Source organism: Hyaena hyaena, unplaced genomic scaffold (genome assembly GCF_003009895.1).
Source record: "Hyaena hyaena isolate Hyena2069 unplaced genomic scaffold, ASM300989v1 scaffold_10, whole genome shotgun sequence".
Lineage (NCBI taxonomy): Eukaryota > Metazoa > Chordata > Mammalia > Carnivora > Hyaenidae > Hyaena > Hyaena hyaena.
In genome coordinates this window covers 5,707,161-5,726,292 of record NW_024080642.1, presented here as the reverse complement: position 1 = coordinate 5,726,292, position 19,132 = coordinate 5,707,161, and the positions used below count along the sequence as shown (strand labels likewise).

Here is a 19,132-nt window from a genome sequence, read left to right as displayed (position 1 = left end):
TGAAGTGGAATTTGGGCCTGGGCTGAAAACCCCGTGTCTAGACATAAACACAGTATCAGACACCAAATGAGCAGGGAGTGGAGAGCAGAGGGGTTGGAGAGAGAGAATTCTCAGAACCAACAGGCTCGGCCACCCCCAGCCAACAGGAAGCGAGCACGGGGAGGGAGTGGGCACAGCTGGTGACGAGCTCAGGGGTCCCGGTGGGGACACCACCCCTCCACTCACCTCATCCCATTTGGGCTCTGTTGTGTCCCGGAACACCCGGGTTTTGGCTTTGCTCACAAAATAGCCAAAGGAATCCACCTCCAGGGTACAGTACAGGTCTGCAGCGGGGACAGACAGAGACACATCGAGTGACGCCCGGGACTCAGGACCTCGGGAGGGAAAGGGGGGGAAATGCCTTTGTCCCTCCCAGGGTCCCCGCAGGGCAGCCCTCGGTGTTCCCCTTCCCATTTCTCTGCCCTCTTCTTTTTTTTTTTTTTAATTTTTTTTTTAATTTTTTTTTTTTTTAATTTCTAGGAGAGAGAGAGAGAGAGACAGCGTGAGCAGGGGAGGGTCAGAGAGAGAGGGAGTCACAGACTGAAACAGGCTCCAGGCTCTGAGCTGGCAGTCAGCACAGAGCCCGACGCGGGGCTCGAACCCACGAACCGCGAGATCGTGACCCAAGCGAAAGTCGGATGCTCAACCAACTAAGCCACCCAGGCGCCCCTCTCTGCCCTCTTCTTAACTGGCTCTGTCCCTCTCACCTCTCTCACTGCCCTCCAGCTACACCGGCCTCCTCCGTCCAATGTGTCCGGCTGCTTCCACCTGAACTTGCAGTCCTCCATCCCTGATCCTGGCTTGGCTGCCTCGTCCCCACCAAAACCTCTGGCCAAGGTCTTCACTGACCATGCAGACTAAAGAAGCTCCCGTCTCCCCCTCCCCTTCTCCCGCCGATCCCAGGTTCCTTAACAGGGCATCTAGCATTAGAGATGGGAGGCTTTGGAGGGCATTGGCCCCTGGGTGCCGTAAATCTGCAGTGACCCCCACTCACTGTGACAACCCAAAATGCCCCCCACATTCCAAAGGCTTGGTTTGTTGTTTTCATCTTAGCACTTGACTTTAACTCAAGTTATCTTTCTGCCTGCCTGTCTCCCCTCACTCCATCAACACCACACAGGCAGAAGCCTGGTGTAGCCACCAGTGAGCCCTCAGCACCAAGGACAGGGCTTGCACAGAGTAGGCACACTGTGAGTATGTGCGGGATGAATGAATGAAGCTCCTACTACCACCCCAAGTGCTTCAGGTAACAAAGGGGTGGAGAGCTGGGGAGGGAGGAAGGGGAGCTTTTCCATAGTGTTTCCATCTTGAACTGTGGCCTCTGAGACTGAAAATCTTCTCCCCTCCACTCAGAGATCCGGCTGATGCGGCCACAGCACTGGGTAGCCACCCCAGGCACTCTGCAAATCCCCCTACTCCCTCTGGGGCTCAGACCCTGGCACCCTCCCCCTCCACAGGACGTGCCAAGGTTGTCTCCCAGGGTAAATGGTGCGCTGGAGGTATTAGAGCCAATCCTCTGTGCTGTGACTCGAGGGGCAGAGGTCAGAGCGTGGACATACATGCCCCTCCCGGGCCCCCGTTAAAGGCCCTCTCTCTGCTCCCCGGATGGGGCTGTCCCCAGTTGTCTCTGGCTGGCTGTGACGCAGACCAGACATAGCCGGTATCAGAGCACACTGGAATGTGGGCACGGATTAAAGCAGGGATCACAATGGTACCGACACCCCAGGCCTCACAGGGCAGATGTAATGAACTTATTAGGACAAAGAGCCGTGGTTGAAGATGCATGAGGCCTAACCCCGTGGAGTGAGAGTGAACACGTGAGTGGTTCCGGAGGCCGGCGGAGAGAGGAGGTGAGGACAATCTGGAGGTCAGGAGAGGCTTTGTGGCAGCTCACCTCGCGTCTAGCCATCCTGACCCAGTTTGGGAGGCAGAACATCTACCTGCTCTGAGAGAGTGGGCCACTCTCCCCCAGTGGGCCGGCTCCCTGGGGCCCACACTAGCCAACAGGGAGCAGAGAGACGGGGTGAGGCATCTGGCAGCGTGGGCCACAGACTCAGGGGTATGTAACAGCCCTACGGAGCTTACTCAGTGGGAATATTCCTGGGCAGCTTCCCGGACCCTCCCCAGATCCCTGGGGAGTCTGTGTGTCCGGGGAGGGTCCAGGAAGCTGTCATGGGTACAAGCACAGCTTGAGTGAGAAGTGCAGTGGTCATGGCCAGACTGAGAGAAACCCTTCTCTAAAGCAAGAAGTAGGGGCACTGCTAAGCGGGAATAATATCGGTGACCTCCGAGGGACGCCGAGGATCACAGCAGAAAATGCCCTTGAAAAGGCTCTGAACACGCTAAGGCATTGTCCACATGCTGGCCACGTGTGAGTTTTCTCCAGCACCTATTAAGGTGCCCAGGCACATGCCAGTAAGGTACCCCATGAACTTCACAGTAAATGTTTATCAAATGGCTGGCTGTGAGCCAACGCCACATTTCTTGTGCAGTGCGCCACAGGGAGAGAGGCACAGGGCAGACCTCCCCCCGCCACAGAGAAAGAGAAGAGGGTGGGAAGGGGCAGGCAAAGAGGAGAGGAGTCAGGAACCCTTGGGTTCTGTCCCTCTGTGATGTTAAGTCCCTTTAATCTCTCTGGGACTCAGTTTTCTCCTCTGGCTAATGGGAAGAAAAGATCAGCTGTCTAACTGGCTCACAAATTCCTATGGGGGAAAAGTTAGAGAAAAAAGTGTAATTGTATTTTGTCAAACACTAAGAGCTGCACAGATTTAGCAGATGGTGATAAGGAAGGATGAAAAGGGATGCGTGTGGCAGCGTGCTGGCACCGCACGTACTCAGCCATATTTAGGCCTGCTCTTAGGTCAGTACTAACAAGTACGCTTGCCTTTCATGGAGAAAGAAGCGGAGGCTCTGAGAGGTTCAAAGATTTGCCCAGGGTCACATAGCTTATAACTGGCAGATGCGGAGTCAGAGCCCAGGATTTCAGACACCCATGGGCTGGGGAGGGCTTAGGAAAGAGCAGATCTTGGGGACACAGGGCAGCCAAGAGGAGCTGGTTCCTGACCGTCAGGGGAATGCCCACCACCCGCATGCCAAGGAGGCTGGCAGGGCCCCAGCCTGGGGCAGACCAGAGCAGGATAAGGTGGCAGCAGAAGGCCCCATGCAATGGGTCCACAGGGACTTCCCAGAATGGCTGAGCAATGGCTCCCGGCTCTTCCTAGGGCTGCGGGTCAGGGGCACTTACTGGCTGACTGCTTAAACCCCTTGGCAGAGTGGACGATGACATGGAGGAAGCCATAGAGTCCTGGAGACTCGTCGTCTGTAAGAGAGGAAAGCCCACGGGGTAGGGGATGGTGAGAGGCCTGCTTCAGCCCCTTCTCACCCCAGGCTCGCAGGAAGGAGACTCTGTCGATGCCTTGGTCTCGCAGCACCACCTGGTGGCTGGATGAAGAAGTTCCCAGAGCCCACACTTTCTGGACTCTGAGCTGGTACCCCTACTCCCTTCTCACAGCCCCAAAGGCCAATCCACCCTTCCCTACGAGGGGCACTTTCCCCCCTGCTCTGAATCCTCCCTTTCCCATGGCTGTCCTCCTTAGTGTAGCCTTTCACAGTGAAAATTAATCACTGTAATTCACCTCCTCTTGGGACAGGGGGCAGATGACCCCCATATGGGGAAGACAGTCTACCTTCAAAACCCCTTCCACAAGAGGTACCCCTTCCCAGCACCCATGAACAACCAGATCCCACCCATTCTGGGCCAGCCCAGATCACAGCTCTCTCCTGCTCAAAAATCTCCCATTGGTTCCTCGGCTTGAACAAGCTTCTTTGCTTGGCATTCAAAGCCTTCCAAGATCTGGTCCCTGGAGACTGCTGACCTTATTTCTCATACATTAATCCATCTACGCTTTTCTCCTCCACTGCCATCACACCTCATGCTTCAGTCTTTTGCTTCCATTATCTGACTACCTCACAAACATTATTAACAACATGATTCCAGTACACGAGGGTGCCAGATTCTTCTCCCAAGCCAGAGGGGGACAGTGACGACTTTAGACCATCTGGGAACTCAGTAGAGAACAATCCCTATTCAAGCTCTCGGTGTATCTGGCAAGTGAGTGGTTACAACCATGTGTCTGGCTAGGTCTCTGTGGAAGGCTCCAGCAATGCCCTGGGGGCAGGACCTGCTGATTACACAACCTTGGGATCCGGATCTTACCGTCTTTATTGCTGGTGACAGGAATGTTGTGTACAGTCCTAAGTTTGAAACAGGATCCCGTGAGCACCTGGAGCTCCACTGAGCTCAGGACAAAGGCCTGGAGATCTGTAGGAGGAGCGGAGAGGACAATGTCATCACAGGTCCACTAGGACCTGCTGCTCTTCTTTGGGAGCTACTGAAGGAATAAAGCTTAGCTCCAGGGGCAGAGCTGGTCACTGGAAGGGAGGGAAAGACTTGTAGACACTCATATGGGGACAGTTATGGGTGCTGTCAGAGGCGTAAGGATGGAAGAGTCTAACCGAAAAGGCTCGTGAATGTGTGTATGAGACAGCAAGAGCGAGAGAGACAGACAAGCCTGGGCCCTGAGTCCAGTCCTACCGCTAATTCCTTGTGTGCCTTAAACAAATCACTTAAATTCTTTGGGCCTCAAGTGGTCAGTAACATCAATTAGGTGCCACCTGCCCTGGCACCTTACAGAGTGACTGTGAGGGCCAAAGAGGAGACCCTGGACATGAAAGCACGTGGAAATGCAAAAGGCCACTGTTGCTATGGATACGGTCAGAGCACTATCAAGTAGGGCAGGACTTTACCCTTCTTCTGTAGCTTCTGAATTGCTTCTCTCCACTCTGACCTCTCATAGTCCGAGGACAGTAGGAACAGGTAGCTCTGAAGAGAGGAGATGAGAATTCAGTGGGGTGACCATGTGTCCAAGCATATTCCTTACCCAGGCACCCCTAGGCTTGGAGAAGGTGGCCGCTGGGACAGCCTCCTTTCCTGGAAGCCCAGTGACAGAAGTGGCAGTGCCAGTGATGGCCAGCAGGGGGCACTCGCTCCACACCAGCTGGGAGTTGTTGCACCCTCCTTGGGAATCCCGCCTAAGTGCCTGATTCCCACAGGTCACCTACGGGAGCCCTAAACAATGGGCAGCCCTGGACCAAGGAAAGGGGCTGCTTCTGTCCCGTCCCCACCCCTCCCTGACCTTTCCATTCCGATTGTGGATCCGAAACGGGATCGTGGGGGAGTTGAGCAGCAGCAAGAACTCATTCTCAAACATCTTCTTTTTCAGGCGTTCGATGGCCCGGCTCTGTCCTTTGTTGGCTTTCTGGGGGGGGGGGGGGGGGGCGACAGCACAGATGGTTTCCCTCACACACTCCACTCCACGCTCAGCATCTCTAAGCACCACATTCCCTTGTGCATTAATCGTGTCTTATTCTTTTTTATACTTTATGATGCTTTGAGATCCTGGGGGGCCTAGCGGGCCAGGGGGAACACTACCCCCCAAGGGCAACCTGATCCCTAAGATAGTAGATGACTCTTCTGTGTGCATACCTTCCATGTACAAGCCAACCAGCCCTGAGTTCGTACCTCTAAGACCTCCTTAATCCAACTCCCACTCACCAAGCCAATAGTCCTCTGCCCGAAACAACCCAGGGCCAGGTAGCAGACGGCTGGAGACCGCCCTACCGCCCAGAGCCTGCTGACATTTTTTAAACTCTCAGTCCTAATCAGTTGCCCCTGCCCTGCTTTCCCTCCTTGTGGGAAACACGATACAGGCTCTGAGCCATGCTCTCCCCAGGCACCTTCAGCATCCTGGCCAACCCGGTGCTTCCCCTGTGGCCCTGTGTGCTACGATGTGCCCCCTCCTCTTGGAAGCTCTAAGGGTCAAGAATCTTCTTTCGGTGCCATTAGCCCCTCTGCGTCATCACTCAGTCACTTCTAGAAATCAGGTCCTGGGCACCATCAGGATAGCCTGCTTAAGGGGCGCCCGGGTGGCTCAGTTGGTTAGCTGTCTGACTTTGGCTCAGGTCATGATCTCATAGTTTGTGGGTTCAAGCCCTGCTTCCGGCTCTGTGCTGAGAGCTCAGAGTCTGAAGCCTGCTTCAGACTGTGTCTCCTTCTCTCTCCCTGCCCCTCCCCTGCATATGCTCTGTCTCTCAAAAATAAATAAACCTTAAAAAAAAAAAAAAAGATACCCTGCTTAAAAACTTCAGACACCTTCAGCAAAAAGCCCCGACCACTGGGCTGACGCTCGGGGCCTCCCAGGGTTGGACTCTGGCCTCCATGCCCAGACGAATATCCCTCCACGCCCCACCCTGACTCTGCACCCTCCACCTCAGCTGCACGGTACTATTCCCTGTGCTTTAACAAGCCATTACGTCTCAGCCTGTGCCCTCTTCTCCAGCTTCTCAAGTTCGGATTTCACGAAGGATCCCTTCTATCTTACGAACTGCGGTTATGCTCCACATTTCCATTCTGGCGCCACCCTCAGGCTCCTCAGCTAGAATTCATCTCTATGGCATTTTCTTACCCACTAGACCAGTGAAATGGCAAACAACAGCGCACAGCCAGTGTTGTGACAGTATGGGGGGAACGGTGACACTCACACACTGCCTGGGCAGAGGGGTGGGAGGGGACATAATCCGATGCAACCTTCTCAGGGGTAGATGCAGCAGTTGGCGTGAGCCCTCTGCCCCAGCCATCCCACTTGTAAGGAATCGACCAGAGAGAAATAGGAATGCGGTCAGGTTTACTACAATCCTGCCTGTTGAGAGTAAAATAGCACATACGTCCTTGTGCAGTCAAGCGACAGAATACAATGGCACGCAGCCGGGGCTCCTGGGTGGCTCAGTTGGTTAAGCGTCCGACTCTTGATTTCAGCTCAGGTCGTGATCTCATGGTTCATGAGTTCGACCCCCGAGTGGGGCTCTGCACTTACAGCTGACAGTAAGGAGCCTGTTTGGGATTCTCTCTGCCCCTCCCTTGCACTCTAGCACTCTCTCAAAAATAAATAAGTAAATGTTAGAAGAATAGGATGCAGCTGTTAAAAAGAATCTGATAGCTCCAAAAAGCTCTAAGACACACCATTAAGTGAAAAGCTTAAGTTGTAAAACATTGTAGTCCGGTGTCATTACAAAAAACATATGACACACCAGTGTAAGCATAGAAGAGTCTAGAAGAACACACCTCAAACTGTTGACAATGGGGGGGGGTGCTAATCTGTTACACTTTGTACACTTCAGTATTGTATTTCTTGTTATAATAAGCCGATTTACGTTGGTGATTAGAACAAAAACAAGTTTTAAAAAAGTCTTATTAAAAGAATAAATCACTGCTTCTGTGACTCAGGAAACAATGTGCCTCCCCAGGGACTCTCCTCATATTGGGTCACATGCTGAGGTCAGTAATAGGCAGGACAAGGAGCTCCGTGAGGTGTCTGCCACACCCTGGCAGGCAGTGGCCAGTGGAGCTCAGCAAGCATACCTTCGACTGAGCAGAGGCCGCATGGGTGCACCTGGTGCAGGAAGGAGGGGACAAAGTCCACCGGCAACCAGGACCAGGATGCCCCAGGATGGGGCGTGGTCATTCAGGAGGAGGACACCTGTGCCCTTTCCGGGGAGACGTGACCGCATCAGACCCCCAGTCCTAGGTCATCCCTCTGACCCAGACCCCTGGGGCCATCACTATGGTCTTCCTCTCTTTCAAAGACAGATGTCTAGGCTGAAAGTGTACTTAGAAGCCATCTGGTCATGGATTTCTCAATAACTGTCTATGAAGCATCTTTTCTCTGCTAAGTCCTAGGGACACAGAACTGAAGAAAACAGTGCCCTGGCTAGAGTTCCAATTCAAGTGGGGAAAAGAGAAAGCAGCCAGTGCAATTATGATTCCGGACCAATAAAGCAAAACAAAGGGGCAAACACCAGGAACCGGAAAGCAAAGCACCTAACCCAGACTGCGGTTCAGGGAAGACTCCCAGGGAGGTGAGGCCTAAACCAACTCGATGGGTGAAGAAGGGAACCCAGACCAGCCATCTAAGCTTCTTCGTGCCCTTTGTGACATTCACAGGAAGGTTCCTCCTAGAGGGACTTTCCTCCAGCCACTGTTTTCAAATAGATGAATTGAAGGTTATACATTTTCCTCTAACAAGTGCTTTGGCCACATCCACAGGGTTTGATATGAGTGCTTTCATTTACATGCACTTCTAAACACTTTGTAGTTTCCATTTTGACTTCCTCTTTATCTTGAAAGTTTTAATTTTCTAGGCATATACTTAACTGTATTCTATTTGTTGATTTCTAATTTTGCTGCACTGTGGTCTATGAACATGACCAGTAGGCCATCAATTGTTTTTAGGGGTACCTGGATAGCTCAATTGCCAAAGCATATGACTCTTAATCTTGGGGTTGGGAGTTCAAGCCCCATGCTGGGTGTAGAGCTTACTTAAAAAAAATTTTTTTTTTTTAATTTGAGGTTTGAGGCTTAATGCATGATAAATGTATATATATATTCCACGTGAGTATGTTAAGAATTTCAGTTCTAGGCTAGAGCACAAGCTTCTATGCATTTTTAGTTTTTATTTTAATTAAGAAAATTTTTTTTCAATGTTTACTTTTGAGAGGTAGAGACAGAGCATGAGTGAGGAAGGGGCAGGGAGAGAGGGAGACACAGAATCTGAAGCAGGCTCCACACTCTGTCAGGACAGAACCCAATGTGGGGCTTAAACTCACAAACAGTGAGATCATGACCTGAGCTGAAGTTGGACACTTAACTGACTGAGCCATCCAGGCACTCCTCCCAAAAGTTTTTTAATGTTTATTTATTTTTGAGAGAGACAGAGACAGAGACAGAGACAGAGCATGAGTGAGGAAGGGGTAGAGAAAGAGAGAGAAATAGAATCTGATGCAGGCTCCAGGCTCTGAGCTGTCAGCACAGAGCCCAATGTAGGGCTCAAACTCATGAACCGTGAGATCATGACCTAGGCCAAAGTCAGACACTTAACCAACTGAGCCACCAGAAGCCCCTTATTTATTTTTACCGGGGTGGGGGTCGGAGGGGGGAGAGAGAGAGGGGGAGAGAGAGAGAGAGAGAGAGAGAGAGAATATCCCAAGCAGGCTCCATGCAGTGAGCATGGTGCTCAATGTGGGGCTCGATCCCATGAACTGTGAGATCATGACCTGAGCTGAAGTCAAGAGTCAGACACTTAACCCACTGAACCGAAAGGCCTCTCAGGCCCCTTCTCCTGCATGCATCCTGCTTTTCCTTAAGAAGGCCTTCTTCTCTCGCTTCTCTCTTCTACAGTGTTTTTCTACACTAGGAAACTTCCTATGACTATCCCCAGTAAATTCTGAGCACTGACTTCTTGGCCTTTCCTCCATCCGCTCAGTGCTATTCTGCCACAGCCAGTCTTTCCCTGAGCATGTACTTGAGGCCTCCTACCCTTGCACCCCGCCTCCCTTATCAGATTCTTCCCTTCTACAACTTCCCCTCCTCAAAGGGCCACAAGGAAAAGGGCCACCCTCCCTACCTTAGCTCGGATGGCAGGTTCAACTCACCTCCTTCTGGATTTCACTCTTGAGGGCAGAGATCTTCATTTTCATGTCTTCCAGCTCATGGTCAGGGAAGGGATGCACCTGGGGGCTGGCCTCAGACTCCTCCGGGGATGGAAACACTAGGTCGGCCAGGGGGATGTACCACTTGCAGTCATATTGCTGGTGCTTCCTGCAAGCAAGCCGGAGGAAGACCTGAGCCAGAGGCAACTCGGCTCTTCCAGCCTGAACTGCTAGTATCCAAAGACACCCGAAAGGGATGTGCCGATCACCTGTCACAGGCAAGAATGATCCGTGTCCTTGAGGAGTCTGATCAGAAAACCCAAGTGTAGAGAAATGACAGTCGGGTTCTAGGGTCAGGCGGCGGTGGGGGCTCTGGACCTTGGCCTTGCCAATCTTCAGGCCCGGTATGACAGATGTTTTTAAATATCTCAACCCTCTAACACTTTACTATTCCCCATTCCACTCTTCCCTCCCCCAAGCCTATCTATACTTAGCTCATGTTCGTTATCCTTTGGGCTAGAGGTATATTCACACATACTAGCTTTAATGCCAACTCTGATCAACAGAGGTCACGTGGGGTACTGGGTAGAAGATTATAAAGCCACATCCAAGCCCAGTGGGAAATAGTGCCGTGGTTCATTAGTAAGGTCTGTCACAGGCAAAGGACTAAAGACTAGGCATCTTTGCTTATGACTGCCATCTCTGCTTTCGAATGATCTCATCTGTGACCCGGTTCCAGGGAACTGAAGCGCGTAATAACCTCTCCTTCTCCCACTCCCCTCAGGGTTTGGGTTTGCACCTCTCATGCTGGTCCCTTAGTGCTGCAGTGAGCCTAAGGCCGGCCTCCCCCAGACTGTGAGGTAGTGTCCTGGGCACACAGTAGGAGATAAGGAAGTGGGGGTGCAAGAACGTGGGAATTGGCACTGCATAACCTCTTCTGCTCATGACACAGGGTGGACTCGTGTCACTGGGTGTGGAGATGGAGGTGGAAAGTGGCTTTCAGGTCTGATTAAGGTTCAGATCCCATCTTCTCTAGCTCTAGTTGTGCGACTTTGGCCAACTGATTTTTCCTTCTTTTTTTATTTTAGGAGAGAGAGAGAGAGAGCTCATACGTGAGCAGGGGAGAGAGGGAGAAAGAATACAAAGCAGGCTCCACACTCAGCACGGAGCCTGACGTGGGGCTCGATCCTACAACCCTGGGATCATGATCTGAGCCGAAATCAAGAGTCGAAAGCCTAACCCACTGAGCCACCTGGACTCTCCTGATTTAACTTTTCTTTCTTTTTTTTTTTTTTTTTTTTAATGTTTTTTTTATTTCTAGGAGAGAGAGAGACAGCGTGAGCAGGGGAGGGTCAGAGAGAGAGGGAGTCACAGACTGAAACTCCAGGCTCTGAGCTGGCAGTCAGCACAGAGCCCGACGCGGGGCCCGAACCCACGAACCGCGAGATCATGACCTAAGTGAAAGTCGGACGCTTAACCGACTAAGCCACCCAGGCGCCCCCTGATTTAACTTTTCTAAGTCTTTTCTCTCATCTGTGAGATGAGGATAATAATACCTCCTTGGTGGAGTTTTGGGGAAGATTGGAAATAATAGAGTCAAAGTGTTTGTCATGGCACCTGGCATGGATAAGCACTCAATAATGACAGCAGATTTAATGAATATTCACCAAATTGCAGTTAGCGAAAATTTAGAGCTGTCTAATAAAAGGAGAATGCTTAAGTAAATTATGGCATATCCACTTGTAACATCATGCAGAAAAAGTAAAAGGATGATTATGAAGATTAGGCAGCAACGGGGAAAATGCTTATGACGTGAAATGGAAAAAGCAGCAACCAAAATTGGGCATTCACTCTGATTACAAGTACATGAAAAAACATGAGAAGGTTTTAAAAAATGGGAAGGAAATATAGCAGCAGGAGACGGATGCTTATGTTCGGGTGGGTGATGGGCTTTTCCCCCTGTAATTTGGTTGTATTATCTTTATAATTAAAACCAGGATTTATTTTTAGAAAAAGGATATCTAGTCAAATAAAATTAATTAATGTGTTTGTTAAAAGGAAAAAAAAAATAAATATGGATTGCCCCCGTTGGTGGGGGGGGAGTGTCCTCAGGGGACACAGTCTAGCTCCCTCTCGCCTTGTCCCCTGGACTCACCCTGCGGATGTCTTCTTGAGCTTGGCGCACAGTAGGACATCTGTAAAGAGGAAGACGTGCCGCAGCTTCCGGGAGCTCTCCGACACTTCCACCAGGAAGCCGTCCTTCACCAGCTGCCGCGTCTGAGGAAGATGGCACACCCACCCCCACCTACTCAGGGGAAGTCAGCCCAGGGCCCAGCCTTCTCTGGGGGCACCATCCAGCTGGGAGGGGCCGTGGTACCTGGTGGGTAAGGTCCCACAGACACAGGCTTTCTGGCTGTGATCTTAGGCAAGTTCCCTGACCTGAGTCTCAGTTTTACCATCTGCAAGATGGGGGTAATGAAGTCTGTCCTGTAAAGTAGGATTCACCAATACGGTATACGTCAAATGGCCCAATGCCTGGCACATAGTATGTGCTCAATAAATGGTAGCTTTATATTTTCTCCCAGCTGCCAATAGCCCTCACATGCATAGACCCTAGTACAGAATGACTTGGTTCTTCCACATTGGGACATGAACACCTCCCACCCTCAGGCCCGGGATCTCCCCCAACCCCTGACTAAGAAGATGATCTTGTTTCAGTTCGACCTTGACCCACAGACCTGTTGGGTCCATGTCTGCCACTTCTGAGTGGAATCTACAGCCGCCCTCAGGTGGACGGGAGATGCTGGTCTCCCTTGAGCGGCGCTGTGCCATCTCTAACCTGGGGTCTGGATGGTTGAGAGCATTTTGCTCCATGCAGAACTTCCAGACTCCTCCCTGACATCCTCAGAACCAGTGGGTTTCTCTGGGGCTATCACCAACTGTCCCAGCTGTCTCTGTATTATACACCGTGTGACCTACATGGGGCATAGTCAAAGTATACAGTTAAAAAGACCTGAAACTGATAGTGCTCTAGCCCCACTGGAGAGCTTTCAGCTATCCTCGAGGCGAACAAGCCACTGACACTCCAGGGTTTGCAAACCAGAGCTGGGAATTGCGCACAGGACAGCTCTCTGTGCCGTTAGTCATGCTCCAGACCCTGTCCCTCATTACTTCCCTCCCCAGGGAACACTAGAGGCTCGTAGATATAACAAAGGAGCACACACTCAGCCAGACTTCACTCGTAAATGCCAATTAATTGCCTCCCCTGGACAGGTAGCACTGTATAAGGGCCTCACTGCTGACCCACATGGGTTCACCGTCCCTTCGATTCTTCAAACTGCTTACCCTCTCTGGGATACCCCCACCCTTCCACCAAGAAGGGCCCCCGAGGGACTGGTGCTGCTGTACTACATGTAGGCGCCCACCTGGGACATTCCAGCAACCTGATGGCCTTAGCCACCTCTCGTTCCAGACTTTCTTGCTGTTGGGCTCGCTCCCTAGCTCCTGCCCTCCTTCCTATTCATGCAGGCTGATAACAGGCAGCTCAGAGCTCCTGCTCTCTCGACTCCCCAGGCTCCCTCAGGCTGAGCCATTATCTTCCAGGGCACCCTGAGGACATCACACTGCCCGCAGTGGACGTGTGCATGCAGCGCTGTGACAGCCAGAGCCCCAGTCTCCCTGGTACGGGGGACGGTGTGGGAGGCTTCCAGAGAGAGAACCCCAGCTAGTGAATCCAGTTCCAGCACTTATGGCCAAGAGACCTTGTGTCAGATCTGCAGAGACTCTCCAGACCTCAGTGGATTATTATAAAGATTAACAAGACACCAAACTTAAAGCTCCCAGGGCCTGAAGATCTTTTCTCGGCTGGGCATGGGAGACGAGGCTTGGAGAGGCAGAATGCCCGCTCTCCTGTGCAAGAGGGCAGGGATAGGGGATGTGGTCTGCTGCACCCTTCTCAGCCCTGGAGAGAGGCTGGGCCGGGTCCTGAGCTCACCTCTCCCTTGGGGGTTGTGACGGCAGTCCGGCGAGGGTCAATGTCCTCATTGATGCTGGACAGAAAGTTCTGGGAGATGCGGAGGGCATCCTGGAGCAGCGGGTAGTCTGGGTGGTCCGCAGGTGTGTGCTTCAGCAGGTCCTGGGGAGGGGTAGGGTGAGTCAGGGGCGGCAGTGCTGGGGCTCAACCATCACCAAAGGAATCCCAAGGGGGGTGCTAAGGGACCCACGCTCTCATTGGGTCATGCCTGCAAAATCTGAACTAAAAATCAGGGTCAGAGTGGCAGGGGTCAGAGCAGTGGCACCCCTTTGCTACCAGTTTAGTCATCCCTCTTCCCCGTGCAGAGTGAGCCAGTGGAGTCTCATCTTACCAAGCAGCTAGGAGAGACCCCCTCTACCCACCCCATAGCTGCTCCAAGGACCCTGGAGTCCATTAGGCAAGGGATGGGGAGGCAGGAAGGGCCTGCCTCCCCTGGAGCATTTGGCCAAATGTCAAGCTTGTAGCCAAGCTATATTTAGGCCCTCCCTCCACTGGCACAGTGACCACAGGTCAGGCAGGTACATCAGGACCCAGGGACTCTCTGCCCGGCTCCCCAGGTGGGCTGTTCTCAGTGACTCCAGTGCTCGCCACCCTGGGTTCAGCCCTCTACTCAACTCCTAACCCCTCCCTGCCCATCCAGGGGGCCGACACTCACATGTAGGACCAGGGTACTCCTGGTGACTCGGTCAATGGGCTTGTAGAGCAGAGCTGTTGGCAAAGGCAGGGAGAGGGAGACAGGTCAGATGACATGCAGGGAGCAGCTCGACACCTTACAGGTGAGCCTTGTCCCCCCACCCACGTCCCCACCCGGACACCCGTGTGCAGGAAGCCGCGGCTCCACTCTGTCCCAGGCAGGGCAGGCCAGACACCAACAGGCAGACGTGCAGCCCCGGCAGCCTGCCCCTCGCACCTGCCTCGTCTCATCCCCCACCAGACGTGACTTCTTAAGGGCCATGCCACAGGCCTGTCCTTGTCTGACCAGGCTCTGAGTGGGTGAAGATCCTCTCTACACCCTCAACCCCGTGCCATACAGCTATACCTCAACCCTGTGCCACACAGCTATACCTCAACCCTGCGCTGTACAGCTATACCTCAACCCCGTGCCGTACAGCTATACCTCAACCCTGCGCTGTACAGCTATACCTCAACCCTGCATTGTACACGCTGCATCATACAGCTATACCTCAACCCTGTGTCATGCAGCTATACCTCAGCCCTGCGCTGTACAGCTATACCTTAACCCTGCATCGTATACTCTGCATCATACAGCTATACCTCAACCCTGTGTATGCAGCTATACCTCAGCCCTGCGCTGTATAGCTATACCTCAACCCTGCATCGTACACTCTGCATCGTACAGCTATACCTCAACCCTGCGCCGTACAGCTTACCCCACAGAGCTCTAGCACCCCAAAATGTGGGACAGAGACGTGCTGTTTTTCCAGGGAAGGCCATTCCCCACACCCAATCATTCTTATATGGTCCAAGGCCAGCTGGGAAAGGCAGGCTTTGTTCTGACCCACATGGTCAGCCTCACCCCCATGAGAAGACCCCCTCCATGCCCTCAAACTCCAACCACACAGGACAGGCTGGGGGCTAGGAAGGCAGGCCAGCTCTCCACACAAAGGCTCTGCTTTCGACCAAGCGGCAGCTGAGGGGGCAAAGATTTCCCGAAGGAATTCAGGTGGGGTCCCTCGGAGTCCTGAAGAGGCTGGGGAAATGCTAGCTTGGCAGGGCCCCCATTCACCACACCCCGTGGCCAACCAGGACAAATGAGGAAAGCTGGGATCCAGCAGGGACAGGTGGAGGCAGCAGCTGGCTGACCACGCTTCCAAACAAAGCTTCCTACAAGCAGCTGCGCCTCATCCCCCCAACAGAGGTGCCTCTGTCCACCTGGACGCCTCTGTCCTTCTGCCCCTGGGGCAAAAAGAGGCAGGAGGCTGGCTGTGACTGTCCCAGAGCCGACACTCATGCCCTAGCTAGCCCCCGAACCAAAGAGTCCCCTGTAGTTATAAATACCCCATGTGCTGCTAAGCGGATGCTTTGGGAAACGATCTGCTGGCTATGGAGAGGATACGGTCCCCGTGGTGTGCCATGAGCCTTATCTGCAGTCTTCGCTTGGCTGCCCTTTAGAATCACTGGGGGAGCTCTTAAAAGAAACAGCTGCCTGCTCCACTCTCCCCACCTCATCAGCTAAATCCCAATCTCTGCTGGGTGGAACCTGGCTATTAGCATTTTGAAAAAGTTCCTTTGCTGATTCTGATATGTACCAATGGTTGAAAACCACTGCTTTATGCAAACATACTTCCCATGACTTATTTTAGGCCTTTCTTAACTTAGCAATTGCTAAAGACCCTCCCCATGGTGGATTGGAGCCTAAATGAACAGGACCAGGCTGGGGGCATCCTGGGATAGTGAGGGTACAGCCCAGTTACCAGCCTGTGGGGGGGGACTCTGTATGGACACTATGTACAGTACCCACCTGTGGCTTAGCTCGTCTTCAGGGGGGAAATCACCCCCAAGACTCAAAGAGAAAGTGCAAGTTCAGTGGCCACCTGCCAGGGTGGGCTCTGGACTTCCAGCCCGGGGAAAGCTGATACTGCGGCGTCAGCTCCCGCTGTCCCTCTCAGGTCCCAGCGGGAAGAGGTTTCTGACTATGCACAAATGGCGGGTTGGGTTTCAGAGGGGCTATTAATACATCTGAGGTCACCTCAAGTTTACGTGATTGGGGTTGTGGAATGAGTGGCTGGGTGGGGGGAGAGGGGAGGAAAAGCGGGAAGAGGGGAGTGCAGAAGAGGGTCCTGGGGCCACAGCCAGATACGGAGGGAAGAAGGGGAGGAAGAACAATCCCGACGTTCTGCTCGTGCTCCCCACGGCCCCTGCACACCAGCCTCCCCTGACAGTGCAGGGTAGAGAGCCCACCCTTCCCCCTTTACCTGTTCTAGTGCCCTTCCTGCCCTGCTTCCCTACTCTCCCTTCTCCTCACCATGCCATTCTTGTTCCTGGGACAGACGCCATTCACCAGTTACAATGCCTATCTCCCCACCTCCTCCAGGAAGGCTTCCCCGATGACTTTTGCAAACGAAACTCATAGTGCCTAAAGGTCAGACCACTGACACGAGCAAGCTGGCCTCCCTGTAGTCTGCTGGGTACTTACTCTGTGTCCAGTGGCACTCTCTTACACACACTGTTTCCTCTGATTAAAAAGACAAGCGATTATCACTAGCCCCATTTTACAGATGAGGAAACTTCTCTAAGGCACAGAAAAGTTATGTAACTTGCTGATAATAACAACATTGCAAACGGTAGCTGGGTTTTGAATGTAGGTCTGTCTACCCATGCGTCTGGCTTTGAGCTATCAAAGTACGGGAGGGCAGCATCTGTGAAAGCTCAGTGACCCTCGGGAGGATTCTTGGAAAGATTTACCAGGAAGGAGTGGGTAAGCTGGCCTCTTTTTTGTTACGAAGGTGAGGCCCTTCCTCGGGGGCCTGGGTTACACACAACTTCCTTTTGCATCCCCCACAGCAAATGGCACAGAGACATGCAGAGTGGGTGGGTACACAGCAAATAAACCATTAGGCCAGAGTGAGCCCCAAGTGCAGAATCTCCCCCTGGAACCCAGGGTCCCTTGGGGGGGCTGAGAAGATTCTAAACGGTGTGGTTGGTTAAGGGCTCATTCTCTCCTCCCTCCCCACTTTGAAGCTGACTTCAAAGACCGCATCGCAGGGGCCAAAAAAAAACAAACAAAAAACCAAAAAACAAACACCCAACCAACCAAACAAAAAAACACCCTGAACTCCAGTCCCAGGTCTGTTTCACTAAGACTCAATTCCCTTTTGGGGAGGGAAGAGGAAGCAAAGGGCTGACCCTGTTTCCTTTGTAAGGAGGCAGAGCTGAGACCTGACCCACTCCTAGGCCAAACCCAAAAGAGCCCTTCTCCTCTGATCTTCAAACAAGGCAATTTCAAGTCCATCCCTCCTCTTGACCCCAGCCTGTTGGAATCTGAGCCGATTCGGGTGGGGGCACAGGGCCGCTCTTGCCCCCTGACTGGAGTCCCCACAGCGGTCCTGCTGGGGTAGCTGGAGAGGGGGCTAACCTCAGGGGTTCCTCCATCAAGAGCGAGCCTCGACCCAGGATGGCCTGAGAAGGGGAGCGGACGACGGCCTCTCCAGCACAGCGGCCTCTGAGAAAGAGCCCAGGAAACCTCTCATTTCTCCTCCATCAAACCGCCACCCTCCTCCATTCAGCCTTCCACAAGGAGCTCCAGGTTACCACGGAGATGTGAAGGCAAAGTGACTGAGAGGGTGCAGAGACAAAACGCCTGAGAGAAGGAGGTCCTAAAACCAGCTGCCTGCCACTCCAACACACAGGGGCCCAGGGCACCGGCCTGGAGGCCACACTTGAGCCTCCCTCCTCACCCCTTCCTTGACAAAGGCAGCCCGGGTCATCCCAAAGGCACTTCTTGCCTCTGAGAGCAGCGTCCACGGCTCCCCGACGCTTCCTTGGACAGACCTGCTCCCGCCTCCTCCGATCAAGAGCCTGGCCGACAGCATGTGCCTGTCCCAGGACCCCTTGCTGAGGGAGCTGCAAAGAGGATGCTCTGCGTCCCTTCCATGGACCAGTGGGTGTGTGACCTTCACCAGGCAGCAGCCTGCCACGCCCCCTCTCCTGCCATATGCCAAGTGTTGAGACCTCAGCTTGGGGGTCTCCAGGGGCTAGAAATGCCCCCCCCCACCCTAGGAGCAACCCAATTCCTTCCTGCTCTCCCTGCTCTCCCCCCTGCATCCACAGCCTCCCATCGCGGCTGTTCTGAGGAGAGAACGTCGCTAAGGCAGCATGTGCGCTCTGAGCACACAATACCCCAGCAGCTAAACCACCTCTCTTCTCTCCGGAAACAAAGAAACTCCCCACTTGTCCCCCCAGTGGGGTCCTCCTGGCCCGAGTCACTGCTGTCCAGACCACATGCCACTCTTTGACGGTCCCCTGCCGGACCCCTCCAGTCCCAGGGTTGCCACGCCTGCAGGCACGGCCTGGCCACTTTCTCTCCTTAACAGCATCTCCAGGAAGTTGCTCGCAGCCTCTCAAGCTAAGCCCCCAATTCCCCACCGATCCACGGGACAGGGGTGCTGGGATGCTTCCAGTCTGGTCCTTCCATCTCCGAGCCACCCTGCCCCGCACAGCCCCAGATTTCAACTCCAGGCTGGAAGCGGGCAAGAACAGGGGTAAACCCAGATCTGGCCATTCCCATTCGCACCCACTCCCTTCCCTGCTGCCCCCAAACCGTGGCAGCCACACGTAAGCCCCGTTCCAGCCAGCCCCCAGAGGAGGGAAGCCACGTCGCCTCCCGGGAGAGGGGCCTGGGTTACCATAGGTGCAGTTACAGCAGAAGCGAATGATGAGGAGAATTTCCATGGCAGCCTCCGTCCCAGCAGCAGGAGCTTGCGGCCATCGCTCGGTGGCTCCCATCAGCAGCCTGGCCACTCAGCCACCTTGCAGGCTGCTGCTGCACAGCCTGAA

The 19,132-nt window shown here is 53.4% G+C and overlaps 1 protein-coding gene across 4 annotated transcripts in view; it reads right to left on the bottom strand.

Moving 5' to 3' along the window:
- Positions 1–19,132, bottom strand: part of ABR (ABR activator of RhoGEF and GTPase) — a 179,704-nt gene that overhangs the window by 38,351 nt on the left and 122,221 nt on the right. For all 4 annotated transcript variants that reach the window (XM_039252221.1, XM_039252227.1, XM_039252242.1 and 1 more), the window contains 9 exons: positions 14,271–14,323; positions 13,577–13,717; positions 11,738–11,859; positions 9,586–9,751; positions 5,235–5,357; positions 4,846–4,921; positions 4,256–4,360; positions 3,284–3,358; positions 226–323 (listed from right to left, as the gene is read on the bottom strand). In XM_039252221.1, the coding sequence (XP_039108152.1) occupies positions 226–323; positions 3,284–3,358; positions 4,256–4,360; positions 4,846–4,921; positions 5,235–5,357; positions 9,586–9,751; positions 11,738–11,859; positions 13,577–13,717; positions 14,271–14,323 (959 nt within the window). The remainder of the gene's footprint in view (positions 1–225; positions 324–3,283; positions 3,359–4,255; positions 4,361–4,845; positions 4,922–5,234; positions 5,358–9,585; positions 9,752–11,737; positions 11,860–13,576; positions 13,718–14,270; positions 14,324–19,132) is intronic.